The sequence below is a fragment of the Cucurbita pepo genome, chromosome 9 (assembly GCF_057944985.1).
Source record: "Cucurbita pepo subsp. pepo isolate OVF chromosome 9, ASM5794498v1, whole genome shotgun sequence".
Classification (NCBI taxonomy): domain Eukaryota; kingdom Viridiplantae; phylum Streptophyta; class Magnoliopsida; order Cucurbitales; family Cucurbitaceae; genus Cucurbita; species Cucurbita pepo.
Window position 1 is genome coordinate 919,451 of NC_141806.1, and position 26,459 is coordinate 945,909.

At 38.3% G+C, this 26,459-nt stretch overlaps 4 protein-coding genes across 5 annotated transcripts; 1 reads left to right on the plus strand and 3 right to left on the minus strand.

Annotated features, from left to right (window-relative positions):
- Positions 1-2,696: 2,696 nt before the first annotated feature.
- LOC111801520 (homeobox-leucine zipper protein ATHB-13) lies at positions 2,697-4,632 on the minus strand. The gene is made up of 3 exons (XM_023685542.2): positions 4,158-4,632; positions 3,669-4,048; positions 2,697-3,358 (listed from the first exon to the last, which is right to left on the minus strand). The coding sequence occupies exons 1-3, from the start codon at positions 4,291-4,293 to the stop codon at positions 2,978-2,980; spliced, it is 897 nt and encodes a 298-aa protein (XP_023541310.1). The 5' UTR covers positions 4,294-4,632; the 3' UTR covers positions 2,697-2,977.
- A 5,456-nt stretch (positions 4,633-10,088) lies between these two features.
- Positions 10,089-12,783, minus strand: LOC111801521 (binding partner of ACD11 1). Of its 2 annotated transcripts, XM_023685544.2 has the most exons (5): positions 12,474-12,783; positions 12,172-12,247; positions 10,828-10,941; positions 10,569-10,712; positions 10,089-10,495 (listed from the first exon to the last, which is right to left on the minus strand). In XM_023685544.2, the coding sequence occupies exons 1-5, from the start codon at positions 12,587-12,589 to the stop codon at positions 10,337-10,339; spliced, it is 609 nt and encodes a 202-aa protein (XP_023541312.1). In that variant the 5' UTR covers positions 12,590-12,783; the 3' UTR covers positions 10,089-10,336. The 2 variants fall into 2 exon arrangements, with proteins under 2 accessions (XP_023541312.1, XP_023541311.1); XM_023685543.2 differs by having other exon boundaries at positions 10,089-10,712; positions 12,474-12,776.
- Positions 12,784-12,935: 152 nt separating this feature from the next.
- LOC111801522 (transcription factor PRE6-like) lies at positions 12,936-16,228 on the minus strand. The gene is made up of 2 exons (XM_023685545.2): positions 14,067-16,228; positions 12,936-13,975 (listed from the first exon to the last, which is right to left on the minus strand). Exons 1-2 carry the CDS (start codon positions 14,199-14,201, stop codon positions 13,823-13,825), a joined length of 288 nt encoding a protein of 95 aa, XP_023541313.1. The 5' UTR covers positions 14,202-16,228; the 3' UTR covers positions 12,936-13,822.
- Positions 16,229-23,377: 7,149 nt separating this feature from the next.
- LOC111801525 (F-box/kelch-repeat protein SKIP11) lies at positions 23,378-25,997 on the plus strand. The gene is made up of 2 exons (XM_023685546.2): positions 23,378-23,954; positions 24,545-25,997. The coding sequence occupies exon 2, from the start codon at positions 24,620-24,622 to the stop codon at positions 25,880-25,882; it is 1,263 nt and encodes a 420-aa protein (XP_023541314.1). The 5' UTR covers positions 23,378-23,954; positions 24,545-24,619; the 3' UTR covers positions 25,883-25,997.
- Positions 25,998-26,459: the final 462 nt, after the last annotated feature.

Sequence of the window (26,459 nt, forward strand, 5' to 3'; positions counted from 1 at the left end):
CTCTAGCCTCCTCCGTAGGTGGGTGCTGCTCCACCTTGGGGTTTGGAATCATTGAGCCTTCGTCGACCCTCCTCCTACCCCTTTTGGGACGAAGGCCGAGATAAACTCCTCTTCTCTTAGGCGTCATTATCCGTCAACAGACGGGGAATAAGAATTAATACCACATTTTCGTTGTGTCCGAACAAAAGAAGCACTTTTCCTACACCTCAAAGATAAGTGAACTTACCTGGTCGCAGTGGGGCGTGTCGGTAGCTTGAATCACAGAGATACTATACTCTATACACTAAATGTCTACAAAACCTAAGGCCGATGCTTTGATATCATAGCATTTGGGTCTCTTAATTCCTCCCATAGTTTTTCATTGCCCTTACTATGACTAGTGTTTCATGTTTAGAAAGTTCAGAAGTTTGAAGCTTATTGAATCAATTACCGATAATTTTCAACTTTAGAGTATGCATACATTATGGATTCAAAATGTTAAGAGTTTCGTATTATTGCTCTAGAAAATAGACCTTATTTTTATGTTACCGTATCCATACTTGGTTTGGTTGCATTATTTATGAGTAGATTTGATTTAACTTCGAATATGATATCTCTGCCACAGCCGTAACCATGTAAGTTAAGTGAGTTCCCACGAACCTCACGAGATAAATAAACATCTCTAAACATAAACGGGTAAAAGGGGCAGTGACATGATAGGCCCAATTTGAGTGGTGTCATTTAGGTTGAAGTCCATGGAGCTTGAGAGGATGTTGTTGGGCCTCAAACTAGAAGAAGGGTGTATGAAGCTAATCTGGTGCGTGGAACACTGGAATATTCATACAGCAGAGAGCATGGATGCCCAGACCAGAAGGGAATGCAGAGGTTGTCGGGTTATTTAAATTCAATATGTCACTTTTTAATTTCATTCAACTCTTCTATCAATTGCTAATAATTACATCCAAACATCTTCCCTCATCTCTCCTGTAACCCCACCTCATCATCCCCAATAAATTTATTCTTTCTTCTTTCGTTAGTAAAGCAGATAATATCTATTAATAGTGAATTTAGACGGTTATATATATAATATTAGAACCAGACACTAGGTGTGATGTTCCATATTGGTTGGGCAGGAGAACAAACCACCATCTATAAGAGTGTGGAAATATTTCCCTAGTAGACGCGTTTTAAAATCTTGAGGGGAAGCCCGAAGGGGAAAGCCCAAAGAAAACAATATCTGCTAGCGGTGGATCTGGGTCGTTACACTGGAGGTGTGCCAGTGACGACGCTGGCCTCCAAGAAAGGTGGATTGTGAGATCTCATATTGGTTGGAAATGAGAACGAAACATTCCTTATAAGGGTGTGAAAACTTCTCTCCCTAACAGACACGTTTTATAATCATAAGGTTGGTGGTAATACATAACAAGCCAAAGCAGACAATATCTGCTAGCAGTGGGTTTGAGCTATTAAAAATGGTATCGAAGCCAGACACCGGACAGTGTGCCAGCGAAGACGCTGGCTCCCAAAAGGGGTGGATTGTGAGATTCTATATCGGTTGGAGAGGAAAACGAAACATTCCTTATAAGGGTGTGGAAACCTCTCCTTATAGACGCATTTTAAAAATGTGAGAATAGCGGCCACGCGTAACAGGCCAAAGCGGACAATATTTGCTATCGATGGGCTTGGAGTATTACAAATGATATCATAGTCAAACACTGGGCAATATGCCAACGAGGACGTTGGCCCCCAAGTGGTAGGACTGGATTGTGAGATCCCACATCAATTGGAGAGGGGAACGAAGCATTCCTTACAAAGGTGTGAAAACCTCACCCTAATAGACGCGTTTTAAAACTATGAGGCCGATAGCGATATGTAACGGGTCAAAGTGGATAATATCCACTAGCGGTGAGCTTGAACTCTTACATTCGGAGAGAAAAAACCCACCTACATCTACGGATAGTAGCTAATCACTGTAACTTACAAATGTATCTCTCACACTCTCACAGTACAAATTCAAACGTGACAAAGAAGACAGAAAAAGAGTAAATGATTGCAAGCTTCCAAAAGATATGAAGTTGGATACTCCAAGAAATTGAAGATAATGGAGTAGAGATGCATCAAGCGTTTGATCATACAAGATAGTTTCATTTGTTGTGTTTTGGTTTGGAACATAGAGAAGCTAAGTACAAAAGCATAGCCAAACATTAAGGAATGGATATGCAGAGGGAGAAAAAAGAAGATCAAAACTTGGAAGCAATAGCTACAGCTATAGGTAAGAAGGTGTGAATGAGAGAGGGGTAGCGGCGTGGGTGACAGTGGGTTCACATGAGAGCTCCCACAGACACACACAGAGCTGTAGTTTTCACAACTTTGATACCACTTCAATATTAAATTCATTTTCTTGGCTTTCATTTGTGTTCATAAAGAAAAACTCGTCCCCCCCTTAACGTCCACTTCACGAGAACGACCATTTTCTCCAACTTCCTTTGTTTTCTTCTGCCATTCTTTCATCTCTTTGTCTTCTTCCCACTCTCGGGATGTGTGTTTGATTCCCTCTTTCTCTCTCTCTTGATGGTAGATTTGTGTTGTTCACCGTGCCCATGCACACAAATCATCACCAAAAATCATTGCAAATAAGGTCTCTAAGAGCTTTTTTTAATGGAATTAGCTGATATCATGCTGCATCTTGAGCCATACTGATATATATGTTCAAAAGCTTCAAGAAAAATAAGAACTTTATTATTCCTCCAAAAGGGGTTCTCAAAAACCGCCACCTGAAAATATATATTCCACTAATTTATACAATGACAAATGATCTAACACCAAAAAGCACAACCCTTTTAAGTTGATTTGAAAGGAAAAGAGAAGAAAACTCAGGAAAACATTGCAGATTCATGGGGGGGGGAGGAGGTGGGAAGAAATCTTGATATTTCTTCGAGAAAAATCCAATTAAATTAAACATATTCATATTATGACATTATTATACTTCGATGATGATTCAGTTGAAATGTTGCTGCTCCAACCAAGGCCAAAAACCAGAGTGATCATCCATTCCACAGAACATGTTGGACAAACTGCTGCTTTCTTCTTTAGCAATTTGAGGATGATTGTTGTTATCAAGTGGCGGCTTTGGTGGGTCTGATGATCTTGAGGAGGTTTGAAAGAGCTGAGCCAAAGCTGGAGGCCTTAAGGAGGTGGGAAAAAGAGGCCTGTTTGTTGGGTGGTGCTGATGCTGATGAGGGCTATCAATGGCTGGTGTTCTTGAGATGTCCAATTTGATGTTATCAGAGCTGTTCTCACTTCTGTTACTGCAAGACCCTTCTGTTTCTTTGTTCAGATTGATTGATTCCGTTGGCTCTCTACTTTTTAGTGCCATTATCTGTCCCCCAAATTCATCAAATTCACCAATCAATACATATATTACCAAATCACTTCCTTCTCTCTTTCTCTCTCTTGCATTTATATGCACCTTTATAGACTCATCATTACCATATTTTTGCCTTCAATCTAAAGAACTAATCATTCCTTACATGCATGGCAACACAAGAAATCTATTCATGTGCTATTAATATCAAACATAAATTTCAGCCACACCAAAAACTGATCAAGCAAATGGATATTGAAGATCAAGAACAACACACAAGAGAGAAATTAATGAAGTGAAGTGAAGTGATTGTGATTAAGCTAACCTCTGCTTGAAGTTTTTGGTTGTGGGATTTGAGGGCTTCATTATCTGATTTCATAGCTTCAAATTGTCTTTTAAGAACATCGTAGTCTTTCTCTAGCTGCTTTGTCTTCCACCGAGCCCTCCTGTTTTGAAACCAGATAGCTATCTGTCTGGGCTGTAGACCAAGAGCTCTAGCCAGCTGCATTTTTCTCTCAGGCTCAAGCTTATTTCCCAGTTCGAAGTTTTTCTCAAGTGTTTTGACTTGCTCCATGTTAAGTCTCCTCTTTTTCTCACCTGCCTGTGATCCATCATCAGAGAATTCATCCTCACCGTTATTTCCTTCTTCCACCATTTCTGCTCCTGAAAATGACATGGATCGTTTTCCTAGAAATGATGCAACACCTGCAACAACAACAAAAAAGAAAACCCATTTCAAAGATGAGACCTTTTTTCATTTTGTGAAGAACTAAAAAAGATGGTATTCTGAGAGAGAGATCATTGAGTAATATACCATGAAATTCTTGGGGTGTGCAAGAAGGTAGAATTGGGTTGAGAGATGGAGGAGAAGAGTGGTGATGATCATGATCTTCATGGGAAGTTTGTAGCATGAAATTTGCTGGAAAAAAAGCCATCCCATTGCTTGTCATGATGACTGCCGAAGCTGCGATCGCCGCCGTCTGCGGCCGGAATCTTGTCTTGTTAATGGAAGTGGGATTGAATGAATTGGGTTTCTGTTTCTTTTTTAGTTGCTCACTTGGGTTGCTTCAATTAATGGAGAGAAGAGAGATCAGAGGCATTTATATGTGAAATATTGGTTTATATACCATCTCAGCTCCTACCAATGGCTGCCTTACTTCTTCTCTCTATAGATACGTAGAGAGAGAAAGAGAACGTGTGATCTCAGTTCTTAGCTCGTATTGAGCTGCAGGATTCTCTTTCATTTTTGCTTTGTAAGGGCAGGAATACAATACTGTGGATAAGTTTAAATCGGGGTGGCTTTAATTACAAACTTAGATCCTGTACGGATATTGAGAAAGAAAGATAATAATAACTTAAACATCAACCGAAACAGCAGCAGTAATGGAAACATTTTTCATCAAGTTCAGATATTTAGTATCAGTAAGCTCTGTAATTAACACTAAACACGTTCACAGAAGTGTAATTTTCAGTTCTAACAAAACCAGGGTGATGATTAATTAGAAGGAGAGTAAGTTAGAAGCAATAATTAAGAGGTATGAGTTTATATCAAAGACTTTGTGAGTCGGTCAAATCTTGATGATTAGGTGTTATTAAAAGGTTACTTTTTCCATATCTTTCCGGAGAGAACCAATGGCGTTTGCCACAGATCTTTATCTAACAATGCATGACAGTTGTATGAAAAAGAAAAACACATTTTTTTTAACAATCATATAAATAAGAAGAAGGGGTAAAGTGATTTTCAAGTTTTCTGATTCCTAATTAGTTGCTAAAAGCCTTTAAATGAGGGGGGATTGAGAGTTCGTCACGGTAAGAAATGAAGAGAAAACAAGCACAAATCGAAGCTTAAATGGTTATGAACATGGCTACTTAGTATTCAACTCGATCCAAAAACGTCCCTTTTCTTCAATTCTCACCTCCTCAGCCTTGAGAACAAAATTCAAGTGGGAGATTTGAAAGAAAAGGAGAAAACTTGGTATAGGTGACATATTTGAAAAGGGAAAGAAGAAGAATGAAAAAGTTATTTACTTTTGATTTTGGTTGAAGAAGGAAAGAAAGAAAAGAAAAGAAAAAGGAGGGAGGGAGGGAGTGAGTGAGTTGGGTGGAAGTCTTAGGTGGAGCGGTGGGGGCAGGAATCTAGGGGGATGGGTCCGGAGGGAGGGGTGGGCAGGGGTTGCTACCTAACCCACCAACAGCTATCGTGCACCAGGACGAACCTATTTCCCATCATTCATTTTATCATCACTTTCACTTTCTCTTTCTCTTTCTCTTTCTTTCAAGTTTTGTTTTAGAAACTAAGAGGAGAGGATGAGCTATGGAGATGGTATTACGTCTTCATGATGTCCAATTTCTGTCCTTTTCTCTTTCACTTATATAATTCCACTTTATCTTCTTCTTCTTTACTTCCATGCAAATTCCCCCACTCTCATTTGTTCATACTATTTCCTTCCACCCTACCTCTGTAATGCATTTGAACAGTGGAGTATCTAACTGTGAAGTGTCTGTACTGATAGGATTTATAAGAATTTTGAAGTTAAATGAGTTTGACTTACAACGATCTTATGTTGGGTGACTTTTCCTTAAAAACGTGTAAATGAAGACAAGAAAATTGTCTATATTGTAAGGGTGTAGAGGATACCAAATATGTGTCGAATTCAAATTCTAAATTCTAAATGTCGATTCTAATCTAGACACAATTTACCATTTCACTTGTGGGTTTGAATAGTTACATGATCAAGAATTTCTAACGACTACGTGGGGTGGGAGATTCCGAACCTATAAGTGCACTAAGGAGAGCTTAGGGAGAGCTTATGTTGACAATGACTCAAAACAATTTAACTATGATTTGTTTGTCATCCATTTAATAAAGAGGCGATGAAGATTGAATAGGTTTGAGGTTGGGAAGGAAATAATCTCGGATTCCTTATAAGGGTGTGGAAACCTCTCCTTAGTAGACGCGTTTTAAAATTGTGAGATGACGGCGATATGTAACGGGCTAAAGCAGACAATATCTACTAACGGTGAGCTTGGGTTGTTACAAATGGTATAAGAACCAAACACTGGGTGATGTGCCAACAAAGACGCTATGCCTCAAAGGAGGGTGGATTATGAGATCCCACATTGGTTGGAGAGGGAAACGAAACATTCTTTATAAATGTGTGGAAACCTCTTCCTAGTAGAGGCGTTTTAAAATCGTGAGACTAACGGCGATACGTAACGGACTAAAGTAAACAATATCTACTAACGGTGAGCTTGAGCTGTTACAAGAAGCAAATATTAGCATTTTGGTAGCGTTTATAAATGGAGAGAAATGGAAGTGGGGCATTGTGGGGATGGATGGATGCATGAAAAGAGGAAGTTAGTTGGAGTAAGGGATGAGGCTAAAGGGTTATGCTAACTGCAAAAATGAATAGCTAACTAAGCAGAGAGGATCCAGTCCCAAAAGCTTGTTTGGGTATCAGTATTTCTTCATTCTTCTAACTTGAATTGATTCCATAATGTAGATGGACACAAAGAAACACAGACCAAATAGGACCCATCAAAGCAAATTCCAAGCCATCATTTGGTCCCATAAATAGTTCAATATTAAAGAATAGATTAATCAGCAGCCACACATGATGAACACGATGCACGTTGATTATGGGAATTGTATATAAGATCCTTTCTTCTCCAACAGTGGGTTTATGGATAAATCTAGACAGTAAAAACTGATGCAAATATGAAAGAGATCCATCAAAATGAAGCCTAGAGAACATGGAAAACAGGGATCTGGTGATGATGAGACTCCATAAAACTCCACTTTATAAGGGAAAATAGTGAGTTTGAAAAAGAAAGGATTCTCAGCTGCATCATCACATGTCTTATGAGTTGGAAGCTTTGCACTGCCCCATTGGAATGGGGTGGATCCATGTTCTTCCCCCTGCCCTGTTCCTCAGTTTTTCAAAACAAAAAAAAAAAAAACAAATTTTAATTAATAATCTGAATCTTCTCCTCCACATGTGTTCATGCTTCTGGTGAATTCAGCTGACACTGATTGATCCCATGTGCTTCATCTCTCTAACGTCACTAAATTTTTCTCTTTCATGTTTTTATTTATTTAATTAACCTCTCTGAAGGCTTTGCTTCCTATAAATCTATATTCATTTCCCCCTTCAGTCAGGAAAGAAATGCAGCGATAGGGATTCCCCAACAACTGCCTTAGTTTACTGTTTCTTTAATAAAAAATTTAAGATGGTATTTGCAATCTGAGCCGTTGGTTTGGTAGGGACAATATCCTGGTTGGTTTCAACATTTATGAACAGTGAGTTTGTTTAGGATTCCAAAAGTCTTCTGAAAAAGTGAAGGAAAAGAAAGCTTCTTTAACCATTGCTTCCTTATTTAGATGAAATTCAAACTCTTACAGTTTTGGGTCTCTTTTGTCAAACAAGGCTTTGTATTCTTTTAAAGGAGTGCTTTAATTAGATAAGAGAAGTTTTATGAGGTTGAAAAGGCCTTTCCAATGGTCTGCCTTCTTTTTGGATATCATAATTATAGTGTTTGTTAGTAGAAAAAGAGGTGTTTGTTTATTACAACACACTATAAGATATCTATTTTTTGAAGGGATTTTCATTCCTTGTCCACCTACATAAACTCCTGGCTTATTCTACCCTCCTTCTTCATTGCTTAATCATTCTTAATTCATTGCTCAATCATGGTTCATCCAACTTGTTAATAAAGTTCTTTCAAGATTAACATCGTGATGGATGTGACTTGAATTCTTGTTTGGATTCATACGTTTATGAGAAACGTTTATATCTTAGTTTCCTTTGTCTGTACTCGAAAAAAACTTCTTATTCTAACCAGTTTTAGACCAAAATCTGTGGATATGGTGAGAAATTTTGATGGTTTTACAGACTCACTTTTCACTTTTCCTGTGTTCTCCAATCTGGAAGGACAGGGTCTTAGAAGAAGGGGAAAAAAAAAACCCATCACTTAAAGCAGATGGCTGCTTTCTGCCAATCAGTGAAGAAGAGATGGCCATTCATGCTGTTGGGCCCTTTGCTTTGACGAAGGATTTGGAATGCTTTACAAAACATAACGTAGGATGCAAGGAAGGAAAGGATAAGATTGGTACACACATAGATATGTGTGTGTGTGTGTCTTTTGATATATTGAAATAAGGTTGATGTGAACCTCATTTTTTGTTTTCTCCATAGTGATGAAAAGACGTCATCTCCTTCCCTTCACTAACATAAAGAAAGATGAAATCAAGGGGTCGAGGCCTCCAGATACGTTCATCTTGAGGAGGGCGACAGACATAGACACTATGTGAGATCTCACATCGATTGAAGAAAGAAACGAAGCATTTCTTATAAGGGTGTGGAAACCTCTTCCTAGTAGACGCATTTTAAAACCGTGAGTGTGAGATCCCACATCGGTTGGGGAGGAGAACGAAGCATTTTTTATAAGGGTGTGGAAGTCTCTCCCTAGCAGGCGTGTTTTAAAACCTTGAGAGGAAACCCAAAAGAGAAATCTCAAAGAAGACAATATCTGCTAACGGTGGACATGGGCCGTTACAGTGAGGTTGATAGCGATACGTAATCTATAGATCTAAAGCTTCTCCCTCGATGAGTTGAGTGAAAGATAAACATAAAAGGCTGGCGAAGTGAGTAAAAGGAAGGGAAAGCAGGTGTGTTGGTTAAAGGAGTGTAGGAAAGGAGGCAGGAGTCTCCTTTGGAGGAACAATGACTTCCCTCCTAGGGGCTCACTCAGTTTCTTCAAGTCACTGTTATTTGCTAAGACCCACACCAACAATGGCACACTATGACTGACCCACCAGCCAAAGGGGGTCTGTCTCTTAACCCATCACAGCAACAAAAAGGTCCAAACAGTTTCCAAAGGACAATTATTTCAGATACCCCCAAAAACAAAACTTTGTACACTGCAATTGCCCCAACATAATTGCTCCTTCTACCATCATTTTCTGCAAAACTCAGAATATACAAGCTCCTTCTTCTACTTTCCTTTTTTTGTTGTTTATTTCCTTTTCCAACTCCATAATTTTCACTTAAGAACGTTTCGAATCGACTAAATCAGGTTGAATATTTCCCGGATCGTGCTTAGCCTACCAACAGTGTTAGCTTGGCTGTTTCAATCCGAGTAAAACAGTTTCTATTTTATGGGATGTGATGTTTTTCAACGTAGAAGAAAATGGTTGATTCATACAGGGAAGATGCTGTTTAATAAAGAAGAAGGGGCCATGATCACTTCCTAATGTATCAACTCCGACCATGACAATACAGCCACAGTGTGTGGGAATATTGTGCAATGCATGGACATAAATGTTATGGCTGAGAGTTAATCAATTCATTAACATTCGAGTTTATGCCTCTTGTTGCCTAAATGCCAAGAATCATATAATAAAAATGCATGTTCGATGTCTAGTCGATGAGACCGCAGTCGACAGCAAAAAAATTAAAGACCAGACCGACCTGTAACTTGTAGGAGGCTATTGCCTGCTGGAGTGAGCTGCAAGTCTCAGACAATTGCAGCTGGAAGGAACCATCCTAGGCGGCAAAAACATGATATTGCTTGCGGGACTTCATTCTTGTTGCGCCCAAATCATGCATCCATCCATATGGCCTCCCTATAGACAGTACAACAGTCTAAACGAACCAAATAAGTCTTTCGAATTCGAGAGTAACTTCGACGAACAAACAGATTAAGGAGAAGACAATCTGTTAGCAGGATAGTAAAAAGTACAATCTGGGAGACGATTCGACTCGTATTTTACTGACTATTCAGAGGCTAAAATTTAGCAAATTTTAGAGGTTCAAATGACTGGTGTGATTGAACTCTATGAAATGTAAAATTTATACATACAGCTTTCAGATGAATGTACGTTCTGATAAAATATCAGTGCTTTATTTACAATGGATGAGCAGAAGGACTCTCTAACGTCTTAATGTTCGAGACCACGACTACCCAAGTCAGCTGCAGCTTTGGCAGCTCGATTCAGGGCATCAGACATGAAAAGAGCTCCCCTGGAGAAGTAGCTACTCCTAACCACCGTATCAGCAGCAGCAGCAGCTGTTCTTCCAGTGGCTGATATAGCTGATTTGGTTGTCTGCAATACGTGGTACTTCTCATCCATGGTTTTAGCCGCTTCATACCCTGCACCAATCATGTCAGTAAGGCCAATTCTGTTACTCAAATCAGCTACCTTAGCTGCTGCGGTTGCTGAGACCTGATGAGATTCATCAAATGCTTTGGCTTTCGTAAATGTATCTTTCCCCAGCACGTAACCCATGGCCAGCATGGTTTTAACTACGTCCTGGGCCATGGACACTGCGGTTCCAGCGGTGGAAACAAACTGACTTCTTTGAGCCGACTATACGATAAAGAACTTGTCAATTAATCAAGTTCGACCATAGGAACTAAACATATGCAAATTTCAAGAGTTGGAAAAAACTAATGAGTATCATTTGTCGATTTTCGACACTTACAGCAGGAGTACCGTCTTCTTCATGGTCACCGGAAGGCCTGCTCCAGAAATCAAATTCTTCATCGAAATGTCCCCACCGTGTTATGCACACTCGTTGATCTACAATTGTTGCACCCTGCAATGAACAGATATTGGACTCTACAACATGATCATTAACCAAATCTCCAGAAATGATTGTTGATTGAAAACCAAATAGTAGACAGAACATAAACAGAATGATCAAACTCAGACAGTTGAAGCGCACAAACTGAAAGTATCCATATAGAAATTCCTTAATCATTTGATGCCAAGAGGAAATTCATTTGATATAGTAAAAATTCCATCAAGTTCATTCCTAAAAACAATGCAAATTTGCAGCAAAAGAGAAGATGGTGAGATAAATGCGTTCTGCAGATTCAACAATAAGTGTTACAAATTATGAATTCTAAATAATAACAAAGTTGTTATCTCTCTAATCACAGATTCAACAACAACAACAATGTTGCATGTGCCTAGCACATTTAAATGCCATCTCTATACAATAATAACCGGGTCCGTTTTTCTTTTCAATAGAACGCATAGTTACATCCATGTCGAACATTCGAGCGCAGTAGCAAATTCCTATTAAGGCTGCTTCAAATTTGATGAAGCCAAAACCACACTTTTACAGTTCAATGATGATGAAGCAATTTATATTATTTGAAAGCCATTTTCTATGTTATTTCGATTCTAATCATTGTTGTCGATTTAACGAAGGGGCGTTACTTGAGGAAACCAAAGGACCCTTCACTGCTTAGTAACTGCTCAAGTCCACAACTAGCAGATATTATCCACTTAGGCTCGTTACGTATTGCCTTCAGCTTCACGATTTTAAAACGCGTCTACTAAGGAGAGGTTTCCACATTCTTATAAGGAATGTTTGGTTCTCCTCTCCAACCGATGTGGGATCTCACAATCCAACTCCCTTGGGGCTAGCGTTCTCACTGGTACAAGTGTATGTCTCTGATACCATTTGTAACGACCTAAGACTACCACTAGCAGATATTGTCCACTTTGACCCGTTGCATATCGCCGTCAGCCTCACAACATCTACTAGGGAGAGGTTTCCACATTCTTATAAGCTCGGGTATGGAGATGGTGTATGGCTCTAATAGACGCGTTTTAAAACCATGAGGCTGACAACAATACGTAACGAGTCAAAGCAGACAATATCTGCTAGTAGTAGTCTTACAACACGCCACAGCCAATTGTGCCTACAGTTTTTCCAATTGAGAAGAACAAAAAATGCCCCTCTTTTTCTTTTTGCAATCAAAACTGCCACATGAAACACATTGATTAATTCAGGATTTATAAATTGAATACTCACACTCAGCAGGCAAGCAGTCTCTTGAGAGTAAGCATCTTTGAATGACACATATGCAGTGCAGGCATCTTCACCAGACCTGTTTTCATGAAACCAAAAATCCTAACACCAAGCGCTTTTGAAAGAACAAAAAACTAAAACAAAATCAAACAAAAAGGCCATAATTTCAAGGTATGATTTACTAAACAGCCTCTTCAAACTTGATCACATTTAGAAATATCTATTGATGTCTTTTAAATATATGGATCATGGAATTACTGAGTCAAGGACATGAAATCAAACTCCCAATTGGAAGAAATGAATACCTCACAATCTCAACGAGCTCGATTGCGCCAGAGAAAGCGAAGAAATCGAGGATATCCTTCTCCGTTGCTTTAGGAGACAAGCCCGTCACTTCAACCGTATACCCACCAGGATTCATGTTTTCGCTGCAACAGTAAATTGATTCGTCTCTTGTCCCGTTGAAATGTAACTTGCAGAGGAGACAATCGAATTGACTAGCAGAAAATGAAGTTTCTGAAGAAAAAGAGGCGTCAATGGAACTGAAGAACTTTAGAGCTCAGTGGGCTGAGCTGGGCTTCAGATTGAACAATGGGCCTTCTTTGATTCATAATTTAAGCCTGCAAACATCTGGGTCTACGAACTTTAGACCAAATTACTTAATGGGTAAGAGGCTCCTCTTTGAATGGATCACATTCAAAAGCGATTCACTCAGAAACAAACATATGAAGTAAGTCCGCCTTCCTCTTCTTTGGATTCCATTTATGGAACCAACCATTAAAATTTTATGAAAGGTTATGCAGAAAAGACAGCAGTCGGTCGACAAGACTTTGGGGCTTCGATGTTTCTTCTGTTTGTCAGTGGGGATCTTCTGCTACCTCCTGCTAACTTTCATAACTCACGAGAGCTTCTTCCACTCTGACGCTTTGACTTGGGTATCCTCTGTTCTTTTCTCTTATTCAAGCATAAAGCAACCTCGTTTATACATTGTTAACTACGTTTAGCTTGAGTTTTCCACATTATATTATCCTAAATCCTCATGTTCTTCATACTTTTTAACAAAACCCCATGATTAATGGTGGCTAGAAAAAGGGTCGTTCAGAACTGTCACTCCCAATAATTCCTCAGAAAGAAACACCAGAGAATATGAACTGTTTAGGAAATCAGAGGAGATTTGAAAAGGGTATGGTCTTAAATGCTACACAAACTGGCACGTGCAGGAATTCGACATTTTTGTTTTGAAGGGAAAAAGAAAACAACTTTCAGAACTCTCCTCATCTTCTGTGGTGTCACAGTCAAATGGGGTTTTGTGGGCACCAAAACAGAGGACTTTAAAGCTCATTCAGACTTTCTTTATAAAGCAACAACACTAAGAAAGGAAAGATAACGATAATAACCATGAATAAGATAGAACAAAACCGGCGGCCTTTTGAAAAAATTATAAACAAAATTGATCTCAGAGCATAGTGATGGTAATTCATATGATTTAAAACGAACTCTAGACAAGCCCTTTTATTATACGCTTTATAACAACGATATATATATATATATATATAATTGTGTGTAGGCATATGCCATATTATCTGAGCTGATGAAGACCAAAATCTATAGAAGAAGAAGAAGAAGAATGATAGAGATAATAGATCATTCATTATTACATGAGTAAGCTTCTAATAATGGCAGCCTGAGCACTTTCAGGGTCAGTTGATAGCAACAGCTCTGATAATCGGTCGCTTAAGTCGCCCACCTCTCTTTGTAAGCTTCTTATGTAGTTGCAGGTCTCTTGAAGAACCTTTGAAGCTGATACCTATAAAACCCCACAAATTAAGAAGAATGAGATCGTGGGTGTAACCCATTTCTGAAATAAACATGAACAGAGTGTAGAAAAACAGAGATACCCTGGAGGAGGAACGGGCATTGCGAATCTCAGGGATGAGTTGCTGTAACTTGGAGATCAAATCAGCAATTTGTTCATCAGAAATGTTGCTAGAAGGCACAGATGAGCGCCTAGAACGCGAGCTTCTGGACGACATTATGGTCTAAACTTAAGAAGAAGGCTTGTGGGCTGCTACCTGCTATGCTAAATCTATACTGATGTTAGCAAGGCAGCAGGTGTTAGAAGAAGAGGGATGATATCTTGATGGACAAAGTGATATGGGATCCATGAAAAGAAACTCCAAGTGTTTATAGAATTAGTAATCCACTATTTGTTGGGGTCGAACAGGACAACTTGACCACAGTCCTAATATGCTTATTATAAGCTTGAAATAAGAAGGAAAGCAGCATGCGGCCATGGCCATACCGTCCCTGCTCGATCTGTCTCCAAACTGGGGCTAAAAATTTCAACTTGGTTGCGCATGTAAGCACATATATGGTGTTCTATGGCTATTAAGAGTAAGCGGGCCTCCTAATGTCAGCTTCAGAGCACTGCACACACCCATGTTATGTAATTAAGTTTGGATACAGGATTTGATATGGTACACGAAAATAATTAAGCTCAATGTTGGAACTGTATGCAAATGAAAGAGATAAGGGGTTGATGAAGAGTCTAATTGTGAGGATGAGGATGATCAGCGATGCATTGTCCACGCCATTGGATTCGTGGCCTGAGGAAGAGAAGGGAAGAGGGGTGTTGGTTAAGGCTTGTCTGCACAACTTTGTTACCAAAGGACATTGCCTGTCATAAGCCGTTTACGGGTGTTCCCCAACTTTTTTGGAGCATCTCTAATAATTTTAAATTATTTAATCATCCTTACATGGTTGTTGCTGCTGGTAGAGTGGAAGATTCAAATCTTTGATATGTTAATTGAAGTTGAATGTGTGAGATCCCATATGGTTGGAGGGGGAATGAAACGAGTGTGGAAATCTCTCCCTAAAAGATGCGTTTTAAAACTGTGAGACTGATGGCGATACGTAATGGGCCAAAGCGGACATATCTACTAGCGGTGAGCTTAGGCCGTTACAAATGATATTAGAGCCAGATACTGCGGTGTGACAGCAAGAACGCTGGATGTCATCGTCTAAGGAGTGGTTGTGCCCCCAAGTAAGTCATCGAGGACGGTGACTAGTTTAAGTGGGGGAGAACATCACAACCTAACTATGAAGATAGTAGATTGTGACCCTCATGTTGTGACAAGAGAAGAGGCGACCCACAAGTGGCGTCCATTTGGCCATGCGAGGGCCTAGACAAGTGCCATGATGCGACCAAGGAGGATGGTGCATCATCTAACACACCATAGAGAATGGGCATTGAAGAGAAGTTGAAGCATAAGGGGAACGAGTAAGCAATACTGGGTGTGCCAGTGCTGCTCCCCAGCCCGAGTGTCAGAGGTTGAATTATGCAACTGTTATTCAATACGGTATCTGTAAACGACATGGCATGGGCACGAGAGGGTCAATGCTTTGATAGAACCTGGATGGATGGATGTTCGGGATGTCTCAATGAGATGAGCGACACGTGGGCCGTTCTCAATGGCATGACCAAGTGAGATGTGATGACCGACAACACTCGGAGACTTGGGATGGCGTCAAGGCATATGTGCCATGTCGATTGGAAACCAAGATAACAAGATGAGATGCGATGTTGAATTGAGAGACTTTGTCCTTGTGTAGAGGCAACGTTGAGCCAAATGACTTGACCTAGTGTAGAGGCAAGTCGGTTGTGTCGCAGACGATTGAACATGCACTCGTAAGTAATATGTGTGGTCAAACAAGCTTGGATTTTGCACAATCAATGTTCAGTGGACGAAGCCAAATCTCGCCTAATATCTAAAAAAGCCACAAAACCGGGCGAAAAACGTAGTTGAAGCTTGAGTTCCCCTTAAGGTTAATCTCATGTCAAGATCACAATGCCTGAACAGTTAAAAAAAGTACGTCCGTGACATTGAGCCTCCAAGGGAGATTGGATTGTGAGATCCCACGTCGGTTGGTGGAAGATAACAAAACGGGTGTGGAAATCTCTCCCTAAAAGACGCATTTTAAAACCACGAGACTAACGGCAATGCATAACGAGCCAAAACAATCAATATCTACTAGCGGTGGGGTTGAGTTGTTACAGAACATTTTATATCATGTTGTGGTATGCTCGTATTAGATATAAATAATTACCTAAAGTATTCCAACATAGATTTGACATGTGACCTTGTTTGATATAAACTTTTAAAATGAAAGGTAGCAAGTATTCAACTTGAATTTACTCAAAGTTTTGAACTCCATTATCAGCCAAACATATCTTCCTAGATTGAAAGATCAAGATCTAAAAGAACACAACAAAAAAAAAGGGTAAACCTTTTGATGAACACAAAAAGAGTTGGCTAAGCTTGTCATATATATATATATATTAAGCTTAAAAGGAAGTTGTTTGACACGTCTGATGGATGATTAGTGCATAAATACAGTAAGAGTGAGCATTTTTCCTGATTTTATGCTGAGAAAAGTAAGCAATCATATGCATATAATAAAGGCTTTCCTAAGACGATGGGAATTGATGGGCAGTAAGTTGATGGTAAAGAAGAAGATGATGTGATAGAAAGGCATCAACAATCCATGTAAGGAGTGTGTGGGGAGCACAGTGTTGAAGTTCATAGCCATGTGCTCATGTTCCCCTCTGCCCTTTGGTTAGCACAACTCAACCTCTAAAACTCTTAAGGTTTCTTCAAACACATCGCCCCCACCTCCCATCTCAATCGCTGTCTTACAGCTCCATCCTGTTGCTATCACTATGTGTAGCCCAAACTCTGCCACTGCCATGCCTCTCTATACATGTATATCTCAGTCTTGCATGGGCTGGCCTAATTTAGCCACAAATCCACTAGCTTTTCTGGCACTGGGCCACCTATATGTGTATCAGTTTTATTGGACCTGTTCTTCTTTCCCACACTCAGCTTACCATCTATTTTATTTTGCATATGGCTTGGTCCACCAGCAAACAGTGTGTCCTAAGATTTGGATTTGAAAAATCTGATAACTCATGTGGGGGTTTCATTTCATGCTTTAATCTTGAGATGCGATGTCCGAGCTTCGGAAGGACACATGGATGAACCAACGCTACATATGACTGAGATGAGATCATAAAACTACTTAAGCCCAAGCCCATCACTAGTAGATATTGTCCACTTTGGCCCATTACGTATCGTCGTATGCTTCACGGTTTGAAAGTTTTAAAACGCGTCTGCTAAGAAGAGGCTTCCATACCCTTATAAGAAATGCTTCGGTCCTGTGAGATCACACATTGGTTGGAAGGAGAACGAAGCATTCTTTATAAGGGTGTGGAAACCTCTCCCTAGCATATGCGTTTTAAAAACCTTGAGAGGAAACCCAAAGAGGACAATATCTACCAGCGATGAGCATGAACTATTACAATGTTGAGAATGATTGGGAGTGAGTCCCACGTTGGTTAATTTAGTGGAAGATCAATGGTTTATAAGTGAGCAATACTATATCCATTGGAACGAAACCTTTTGGGAAGCCCAAAGCAAAACCATGAAAGCTTATGCTCATAGTGGACAATATCATACCATTGTGGAGAGTAACATACAGTTTCCCTCTCCAACCGTTCGTTTACCTCTCACCCTTTTCGTTTACCTCTCTAACCGATGTGGAATTTCAAAATCTATCCCTTTCGAGGCCCAGCGTCTTAGTCTTAATCTTCATCTTCACACGCAGGTGAAGCCTAGTAGGATGATGTGGATAGGCAACAAAGACACAGGAGGAGAATTGGATTAGTTATTAGATTAGGGAGAATAAGAGGGGGAGATTCCACCGATTACAGAAACGTGGTGTCTGAGTCATTTACCAAATGAAAGAAGAGCAAGAGGGATAAGGTCAGAGGGTATTCTGTTCTGCTACTTACACCCAATATTAACACTAAAATCTCTCAATCATTATCTATCTTGGAATCCCATTATTGCATTATTCCATGAACACCCACCAAAAAGTTGTGTACAAAGTCGAAGAAGCAAATATTACGAATCACGAACCTCCATAATAGTATGATGTCGTCCACTCTTCTTACTTCTAATAAACTCATGATCATTCCTTTAATTGGAGCTCTCGAACAGCCTCCCCTTAATCAAGACTCGACTTCTTCTCTAGAGCCCTCAAACAAACAAAGTACATCATTCGAGGCTACAACTTCTTTGTTCAACAACTAAGGATTCTATTGACCGAGTTAAGTTAAGGGCATCACTCAGATACTATGTTAGGAATCACGAACCTCCACAATAGTATGATATTGTTCACTTTAAACATAAACTCTCATAACTTTACTTTTAGTTTCCCAAGAGGCGTGAGACTCCCTCCCAACAATCCTCAACAGTGAATTATTCTGCAACAATGGGGTGCACGATTCACATTCATTTCTCAATCAAAATCAAAGTATTCGTGAGGAACCTGATTCCATTACAAAGAATCAAAAACCAAAAAACTGGGTTTGGTTGGCGATGGCGTTGTGAGAATCCGATTGATACCTAAAAACGAAAACGTGGGGGTGTTATCTTTGAATGGAGGTGTAAGAATGGTGTGGGATGGTCAAGATTTAGGCGCAGAATATTATAGTAAAGCAAGTCCATGAATGAGAAAGGCATTCAAAGTTGGCCTTCTTTCTTTCGTTCTTTTGCGGCTCTAAAAAGTTGCTTCCGTTTTCAAACAAACAATTCACCACTTTTTCTCCTTCATCCATCACTCTTTCAATATATCAATAAATTATTAGACGAACACGATGGTATGATATTGTTCATCTTTGGCCTCGTAGAGAGTATTCCTTGATTATAAACTCATGATCATTCTCTAAATTAGCCGATGTGAGACTTATATCATCTAACACAAACTATAACATATAATATAATAAATTAAATCTGTTAGATGAATACGACTATCCACAATAGTATCAATAGTATGATATTGTCCACATTGAGCATAAGCTCTCATGGCGCTCTCATGGCTTTGCTTTGGGTTTCCCAAAAGACCTCACTCTAATGAAATTGAGTATTTCTTGATTATAAACTCATGATCATTCTCTAACAAAATCCACCGTTTAATATGTAATTAACTAATTACATTTTCTAATATATTTGTATATATATAATCCATTACTTTGGCAGGAATTCTTTAAGATTTTGTTTTAAAAATACTCTCAAACTTTTAATATTATTGGGCAGGAATCCTTTAAGAATATTTTTATTAATTTAATTGATTATTTGTAATTAGTTACGTATAAATAAAAGAAAGATTAAAGATTAAAGATTAAAGTGCATACACCTTGGAAAGAAGGAACCAAAATTTGAGTAATTTGAATGAATTTTGAGCTTTTCTTTTAGTTTTTCATTCTTGTGGTATACGCAATTTATATGACACTTTAAATCACTAAAATATTATATTCGGTTTTGGATAGAAAATGCTTTAATAAGTTTTTAAAATACCTTTCAAAAATATCTTATCTTAAATTTTTTATATAAAAGATTAAAATTTCTTTAATATCATAATTAAAAACCATGTTCATCTCTGCCTCATATTTTAATATTATTTTCACGAATCTTTCAATTTACTACGAAGAATTTGTGGGATCAAATTTTTCTTTTAATTTTTTATTTTTTAATAGGATCTTTATTTTTATATAATACATCTAATAAGCAAAAATACAATACACTGTCTCACATCATTTCTAAAAATTCAATTTTAATATTATTACATGAGACAGAGACGAGGAAGATAATCTCCATCATCGGTCCCATTTAGTTCATAGACAGAAATCTATTCTCGCTTCCTCCTTCCCTCTCTCAAGGGATTCTTCACCTCGTTTAGGGCGAGTTGTCTAGAATCTCGACCTCGTAGGTTAAATGACATCTCTACCCCTGTTGATTAATAGGAAGGATTTTTGCATATTTAATGGAAGGGGAAAATAAACGTTGAATGTGTAGCATTTTGAGAAGGTCCGTGAAAGCTATAAATGAGTGGTGGGGTTATTCATTTTTTTGGTATGGACATAAAAGTCATTTTCTAACAATTTATAGTTTTTCACATTTCCTCGACTTTGACAATTCCCTAACTTTGTCTCTTTTGTTTCTTTCTACTTTTTACCTTTAATCTATATATATATTTCCCTTCAAATTTATTTTTATTATTTTTTTTTTTTACGAAATATGAATTTCATGTTGTATGGTTGGATGCGGATGCTCGTATTAGGCCTGAGTCAATTAAACGAGTACTTCATCACTACACTCAAAAGTTGAGATAAAAAACTTCCACATGCTTGAGAGAGTGCACTATTATTCCACAGTTTGCCACTGGAACAATGAGCTATAGTTTGAAAACAAACGTGTCAATTGCTATTCAAACGCTTAGCATAGTTGTAGCTAGTTCTACATGGCAACAAGATTTGATCTCGTAACATTGTTGGGCCCATAATTTACATCAATGACCATGAATTATGAAGTAGGTGCATTATATGTATAACATCCTTATTTATCCACCTCCTTATCCTAGATGTGTTCAAGAGGATATTCTAGTAGATGAGAAAGTTGTACCATGTGAGGTTTACCACGACGTCGAAGACATGCCTCCCTTCACTCAAACGCAAGATGGTATTGGTTGTTTCAATTTTGATGATGATCCAGACTCCTGGTTCATAATATGCTTACGAGGCTAGTCCATCATCAGGTTGACTAACATGGAGAGTGTGTCTAAGGGGTCATCAAAGTCATCGACAATTAAAAAAAAAACGTTATTTTCAATAATATAGTAAATTATAAGTGAAGGTTTTGAAGATGAATTAAAATTATTGAGTTAAAAAGATAATGTAAAAAATTTAAAAAGCAAGAAAAAAAAAATAAATAAATAAAACAAAGAAAAGGGTTGGGACAGGGTGCATTGAATTGCAATTAGTCATAAAGACCTTTCTCACCGTCCAATAATGCTCACGAGACCACACAAATGATGGACACGTGGCAAGCCGGGATTGGATAATGTGTTCCTCGGTACGTGAGGGAGACGGATTATAGCAAGTGGTTAGTGCACGCCGGAATCTTTTTTGGCGGGTTGAATTAGTCCAAGTTGCGTGATTTTCAAGTTTTATTTTCTTTTAAATTTAAATTTTATTTTTCTTTTGTTTGAGATAATAATAATAATAATAATAATAATAATAATAATAATAATAATAAAAAAAAAAATTGTGGTAATTGGACTGACCAATGTTTGAGAAAATAAATTGAGGCAATCGAGAGAGTGGAATTAGGCTTTGAATTAATTAATTACGTGGCTCTTATTTCCACACATTTTTATTGCTTAATTAATTTACTAAACACACATTTGGAAATAAATCTCTTTTTATTCCTTAATGAAAATTAAAATTAAAATATTTATCACACGCAAAAAATCAAATAAAATTATATTAAATAGTTACCAATAGAATATCAATTTTAAAAATTTAAAAATAAAAAAAAAAAAGAAAAGAAAAACATTAAACATGCAATTACGCAAGCAATTACGTTTTTTTATATATTTATATTTAAATTAATATTTATTTTTTAATTTATTTCTTATTGGTATTTATTGATGATGTGGTTCGTAATTCGTAGATGCAAAACTATATATTATAAAAATAATTTTGCAACTACCGATATGATTGGATTGCAAAGGATACGTACCAACCAAAACTTCCAAAATTTGATTCTTGGAGAATGGAGTTGGAGGCATCATATATTATAAAATAATACTTATTATTATTTTATTTTATTTTATTTTATTTTTTACAAATTTCAATAATCTAATTAAATTCTTTTAACGACCGTTCAAATTTGACATCGTAGTCAAATTGTTGTATTAAATTATAAGTCAAAGTTGATGAATAAGTTTGGATATGAGATGTCAAAATATTAGGATATGAAATGTGAGATCTCACGTAAGTGGGAGGGACACAATACATAACAATCCAAAATAAGTAGTGGGTTTGAGCTGTTACAAATAGTATGAGAGACAGACACGAGTCGATGTGCCAATGAGGACGCTGGGCTCTCAAGGGAGTGGATTGTGAGATCCCACATCGATTGAAGAGGAGGATGGAGCATGTCTTATGAAAGTATGAAAACTTATCCCGAACAGATGCGTAATGAATCAAAGCGGACAGTATCTACTAGATAAGATATATAAGTCCTATCCGAGCCTAACTTATAGGTAAATGTCCGTTTCGTTTTGTATTTTTCTCGGTGGTTTAATTCATACCCTTTACTTTATTATTTATCAAGTTATTCCAAAAAAAATTAGGTCACAAATCATATTATTAAAACCATGTTTTTAATAATTTATTTTCACTTTTATTTATTTAATTATTAAAAAAAAAAAAAAAAAAAAAAAGCGGGTTTTGGGTGGGAACGCCCCAAGAGCCGTAACGGAACGCATGTCGGTGGAAATCCCATGGGAACCCTCGGAGACGTAACTTAACTTGATTTTGACTAATGCCCTTTATTACACAAGAATGAGGGTAGAATCGTCATAATGGAAAAAAAATTTGAGAGTGGGACCCACTCCTACATGTCCACTCATGCTGTCGCGTGTCTTCTCTTGCTTAGTCAAACTATACATTGGTTTAGGGGTTTAAATTAAATTAATTTTTTTTAAAATTGAAAAATAAAAAAAAGCATCTTTTATTCTAAAAGTTCCTCCTTAATTGCAATAAATTACAGCTTTACCATCTATTTATTTATTTATTTCGTATTTTTACTTTCCTTATAAATTCCTTTAAAAAAAAGTAAATGCGACTTCTCCCCAACAATAGATGGAGAGTTGACTTTATAAGATATTAATCTCAGGTTATTTAAATTAATGTGTTATAAAGTCTAGTGCAGAAATTAAATTAAATTAATTAGCTACAGAATTCTCGCTCATTTAGTGAATGAATGGGATAATTTTAAAATATAAAATAGAGGTTTTTGTTAATAATAATAATGACGTAATAAATGGGTTGGAAGGAAGAGCAGGGTATGCCAGCCAGAGTTGACTAGAGTTGACATGGATTCCTCAATTAGTAGTGTGATTAATGAGAGGCTAATACTGGATTTGACTAGTCAAATCCAGTAAAGAGCCGCCCAATAAGAAAGCGAGTGCATTAGGAGTAGGTTTAGATGGTGCGCAGTGTATCAAACCTCCTTCAACACAAATTTACTGTGAGTGTGAGGTCCGTTAAATTTGACTTTGTGGAGGAAATTTTTTTAAATTTTACTTTTAACTCTATCCACCGCCGCCTCGACGGTGGCAGAGTACCGGAGAATTCTCTCTTCTTTATCTTCTCTGCGTACATACTGGACCGGACTGTACACAGTCGCCGGCACCCGCCGCCGTTGGAGGGCATACCAGCCGACTTCTGGAAAGGAGAAAGAAGAAAGAAAGTCGACGGGGAAGAAGTGGGACCCATTTCCGCCTTTTCCCGTGTTTTTATTTTTCGTGGGTTTGTTCAATAATTTAAGATCGGAAAGAGGAAGAAGAAGAAGAAGAAGAAGAAGAAGAAGAAGGGGGAAGAGAGAGAGAGAGAGAGAGAGAGAGAGAGAGAGAGAGAGAAGAACTTCAGAGCTCGAAAGCCAAAATCCAAAGCCTCCATTTCCATTTCCCAATTCCTTCATTCATTCATTCATTTTCGCTCTGTTTTCTCTGATTTGCAGAGAGAATCCAGAGGACGAAGAACGCCAAAATCAGAGATACCAGTTCCTTAAGCTTTTTTTTTTTTCATTTTTTATAGTTTTCCCTTTGGAAAATTCCAATCCATATCCTGTTTCTGTCTTCTCTTATCCATTATTTAAGTAAGTTCCCCTTCTCACATTCTTTTTTATTGTTCATGTTCTTATGATTTCCTCTCATCCCATCTACTATTTTGTTTTCTCCTTGCTTGTTTCCAATTAGTACATAATTTAATTGTGATTATACCCTTGTTCTAACCAGATCTCTCCATTGATTTTCGCTATTGAGAAGATGGGTAGATTTTGATTTCTTGGTTTCTTCAATTGTTATTGGATTTTTCTGGGCTCTATACAGATTTTTGAGATCTGTTTTGTTTCATTTTTTATTTCATTTGAAGCGTGCAGCCGCAAGCTTGTCAGTTCATCCTCTCTGTTCGTGTTTTTTGTTTCCCCCAATTGTTGGTGTTTTGATTTCTGGGTCCAGTTTTTCGGCATTGTGTTATTGATTATTTATTACAATTGAGATTATGGGTTTGGTGAATTCAGTGCGAGAATTTTTCATTTGTTTATTAGTTAATACTTCAAAAGTTCCTGGAATTTTTAGATAATTTTTTTACCCATCTCGGCAGCCATAGCTCTCTCTCGGTTATTTCACGATCTGGGTTTCAAAAGTTAGGTTTCTAAATCTGTGGGTTTCTTTTCTTTTTGACTAGGAAAGAGAAGGCAACATCGGATCGGATTGGTATTCTGAAATTTCTCCGTTTTTATTGGTTGCATCTGAGAGAGATATGTTGGAGGATCGCTCCTTCCTGGCGTCGAGGGTGTTCTCAAGCTCTTGCCCGCACGAAACTCAGTGGCCTTGCTTTAACTTAACTTATCGCCTCGAGGCCGGAATGGGAAACGGTAAGCGCCCATCAGATCATGATGCTGATGAACTTCATAGAAACGTCAGGCCTCGATCTTCATGGGATTCTAGCGACAGTTCTGATTCGGGCTCTCTAATCTCTTCCATTGGCAGAGACAACTCTATTAACTGCTTAATTCGCTGCTCCAGGTCGGATTATGGTTCTCTAGCATCGTTGAATCGAAGTTTTCGCTCGTTAATTCGTTCCGGGGAGCTTTACAAACTGAGGCGTTTGAATGATGTGATTGAACATTGGGTTTATTTCTCTTGTCATCTTCTTGAATGGGAAGCTTTCGATCCAATTCAGCGCAGATGGATGCATCTGCCCAGAATGGATTCTAATGAATGCTTCATGTGTTCTGATAAGGAATCCTTAGGAGTGGGGACTGACCTTCTTGTTTTTGGTAAGGATTTGAATTCCCATGTCACGTATAGATACAGTATTTTGACAAATTCCTGGTGTCCTGGGGTTAGTATGAATGACCCCAGATGCTTGTTTGGGTCTGCTAGCAGAGGAGAGATAGCAATTCTAGCAGGTGGGTGTGATTCAAATGGCAACATACTCAGCTCAGCTGAGCTCTACAACTCCGAGACTAAAACATGGGTGACCCTTCCAAATATGACCAAACCCAGAAAGCTTTGTTCTGGGGTTTTCATGGACAAGAAATTCTACGTCATTGGTGGAGTGGGAGGAAGTGAAGCTAAGGTTCTTACATGCGGTGAAGAGTACGATTTAGACACTGGAAAATGGACTGAAATCCCCAACATGTCGCCTGGGCGTAGCGCTGCAGCTAGGGAGGGTGATATGCCAGCAGCAGCTGAAGCGCCCCCTCTTCTTGCTGTGGTGAATGATGAACTCTATGCTGCAGATCACGCTGAGATGGAGGTTAGGAAGTATGACAAAGAGAGAAGGACATGGTATACTGTTGGGAGGTTGCCTGAACGAGCTGTATCAACGAATGGTTGGGGGCTTGCGTTTAGAGCATGTGGAGATAGGCTGATTGTAATTGGTGGACCGAGGGCTATGGGGGAAGGGTATATAGAGCTGAACTCATGGGTGCCAAGTGAAGGCCCTCCAAGGTGGGATTTGCTTGCGAGGAAGCTATCTGCTAGCTTTGTGTATAACTGTGCTGTGATGGGATGCTAAAACCAAGCAAACCACACCAAACCAAACCACTGCTGAAGATGGGTTTGTTCTTCTTTGTTCTTCATCTTCTTCTTGTTCTACAGATGATATATATTGTAGGTGATGAGTTATTTCCCATGCTCTCTTTACATATTTTCAACCATTGCTTAGGGAGGTGTGGGGAGAGGAGTTGATTTTACTCGAAATTTTTTCATGGAAGAATAGTTTATATATATATATATATATATATATATATCATTGATTCTCATTCATTCTTCCATTGAAACTGCATCCCCAATTACTGGGTTTCGATTGATTTGTTGTTTAGAACACTTATAGTTCCCAATAATTTGAACATTCATAGCTCACTGAGTGGACATTTCTGCATGAACTTTACTTACCACTCTGCTATCTGTGTTGAAGAAATGAAATGAACTTGCACGCTGTCAGAACCCAAGTTCACTGTTAGTGGATATTGTTCGTTTTAGTCCGTTCAAGCACACCACTAGCAGATATTGTTAGCTTTGGTCTGATACGTATCGTCGTCAGCCTCGCAGTTTTAAAACATGTCTAATAGAGAGAGTTTTATACTCTATTG

Excerpts from the sequence above, each read along its gene's own strand:
- LOC111801520 (XM_023685542.2), bottom strand. The coding sequence starts at position 4,293 with ATGACAAGCAATGGGATGGCTTTTTTTCCAGCAAATTTCATGCTACAA. Across the intron at positions 4,049-4,157 it reads CACACCCCAAGAATTTCATG|GTGTTGCATCATTTCTAGGA; the intron begins GTATATTACTCA and ends TTGTTGTTGCAG. Across the intron at positions 3,359-3,668 it reads ACCAAAAACTTCAAGCAGAG|ATAATGGCACTAAAAAGTAG; the intron begins GTTAGCTTAATC and ends TTTGGGGGACAG.
- LOC111801525 (XM_023685546.2), top strand. The coding sequence starts at position 24,620 with ATGTTGGAGGATCGCTCCTTCCTGGCGTCGAGGGTGTTCTCAAGCTCT.
- LOC111801522 (XM_023685545.2), bottom strand. The coding sequence starts at position 14,201 with ATGTCGTCCAGAAGCTCGCGTTCTAGGCGCTCATCTGTGCCTTCTAGC. Across the intron at positions 13,976-14,066 it reads ATGCCCGTTCCTCCTCCAGG|GTATCAGCTTCAAAGGTTCT; the intron begins GTATCTCTGTTT and ends GGGGTTTTATAG.
- LOC111801521 (XM_023685543.2), bottom strand. The coding sequence starts at position 12,589 with ATGAATCCTGGTGGGTATACGGTTGAAGTGACGGGCTTGTCTCCTAAA. Across the intron at positions 12,248-12,473 it reads GAGCTCGTTGAGATTGTGAG|GTCTGGTGAAGATGCCTGCA; the intron begins GTATTCATTTCT and ends TCATGAAAACAG. Across the intron at positions 10,713-10,827 it reads AAGAAGACGGTACTCCTGCT|TCGGCTCAAAGAAGTCAGTT; the intron begins GTAAGTGTCGAA and ends TTTATCGTATAG.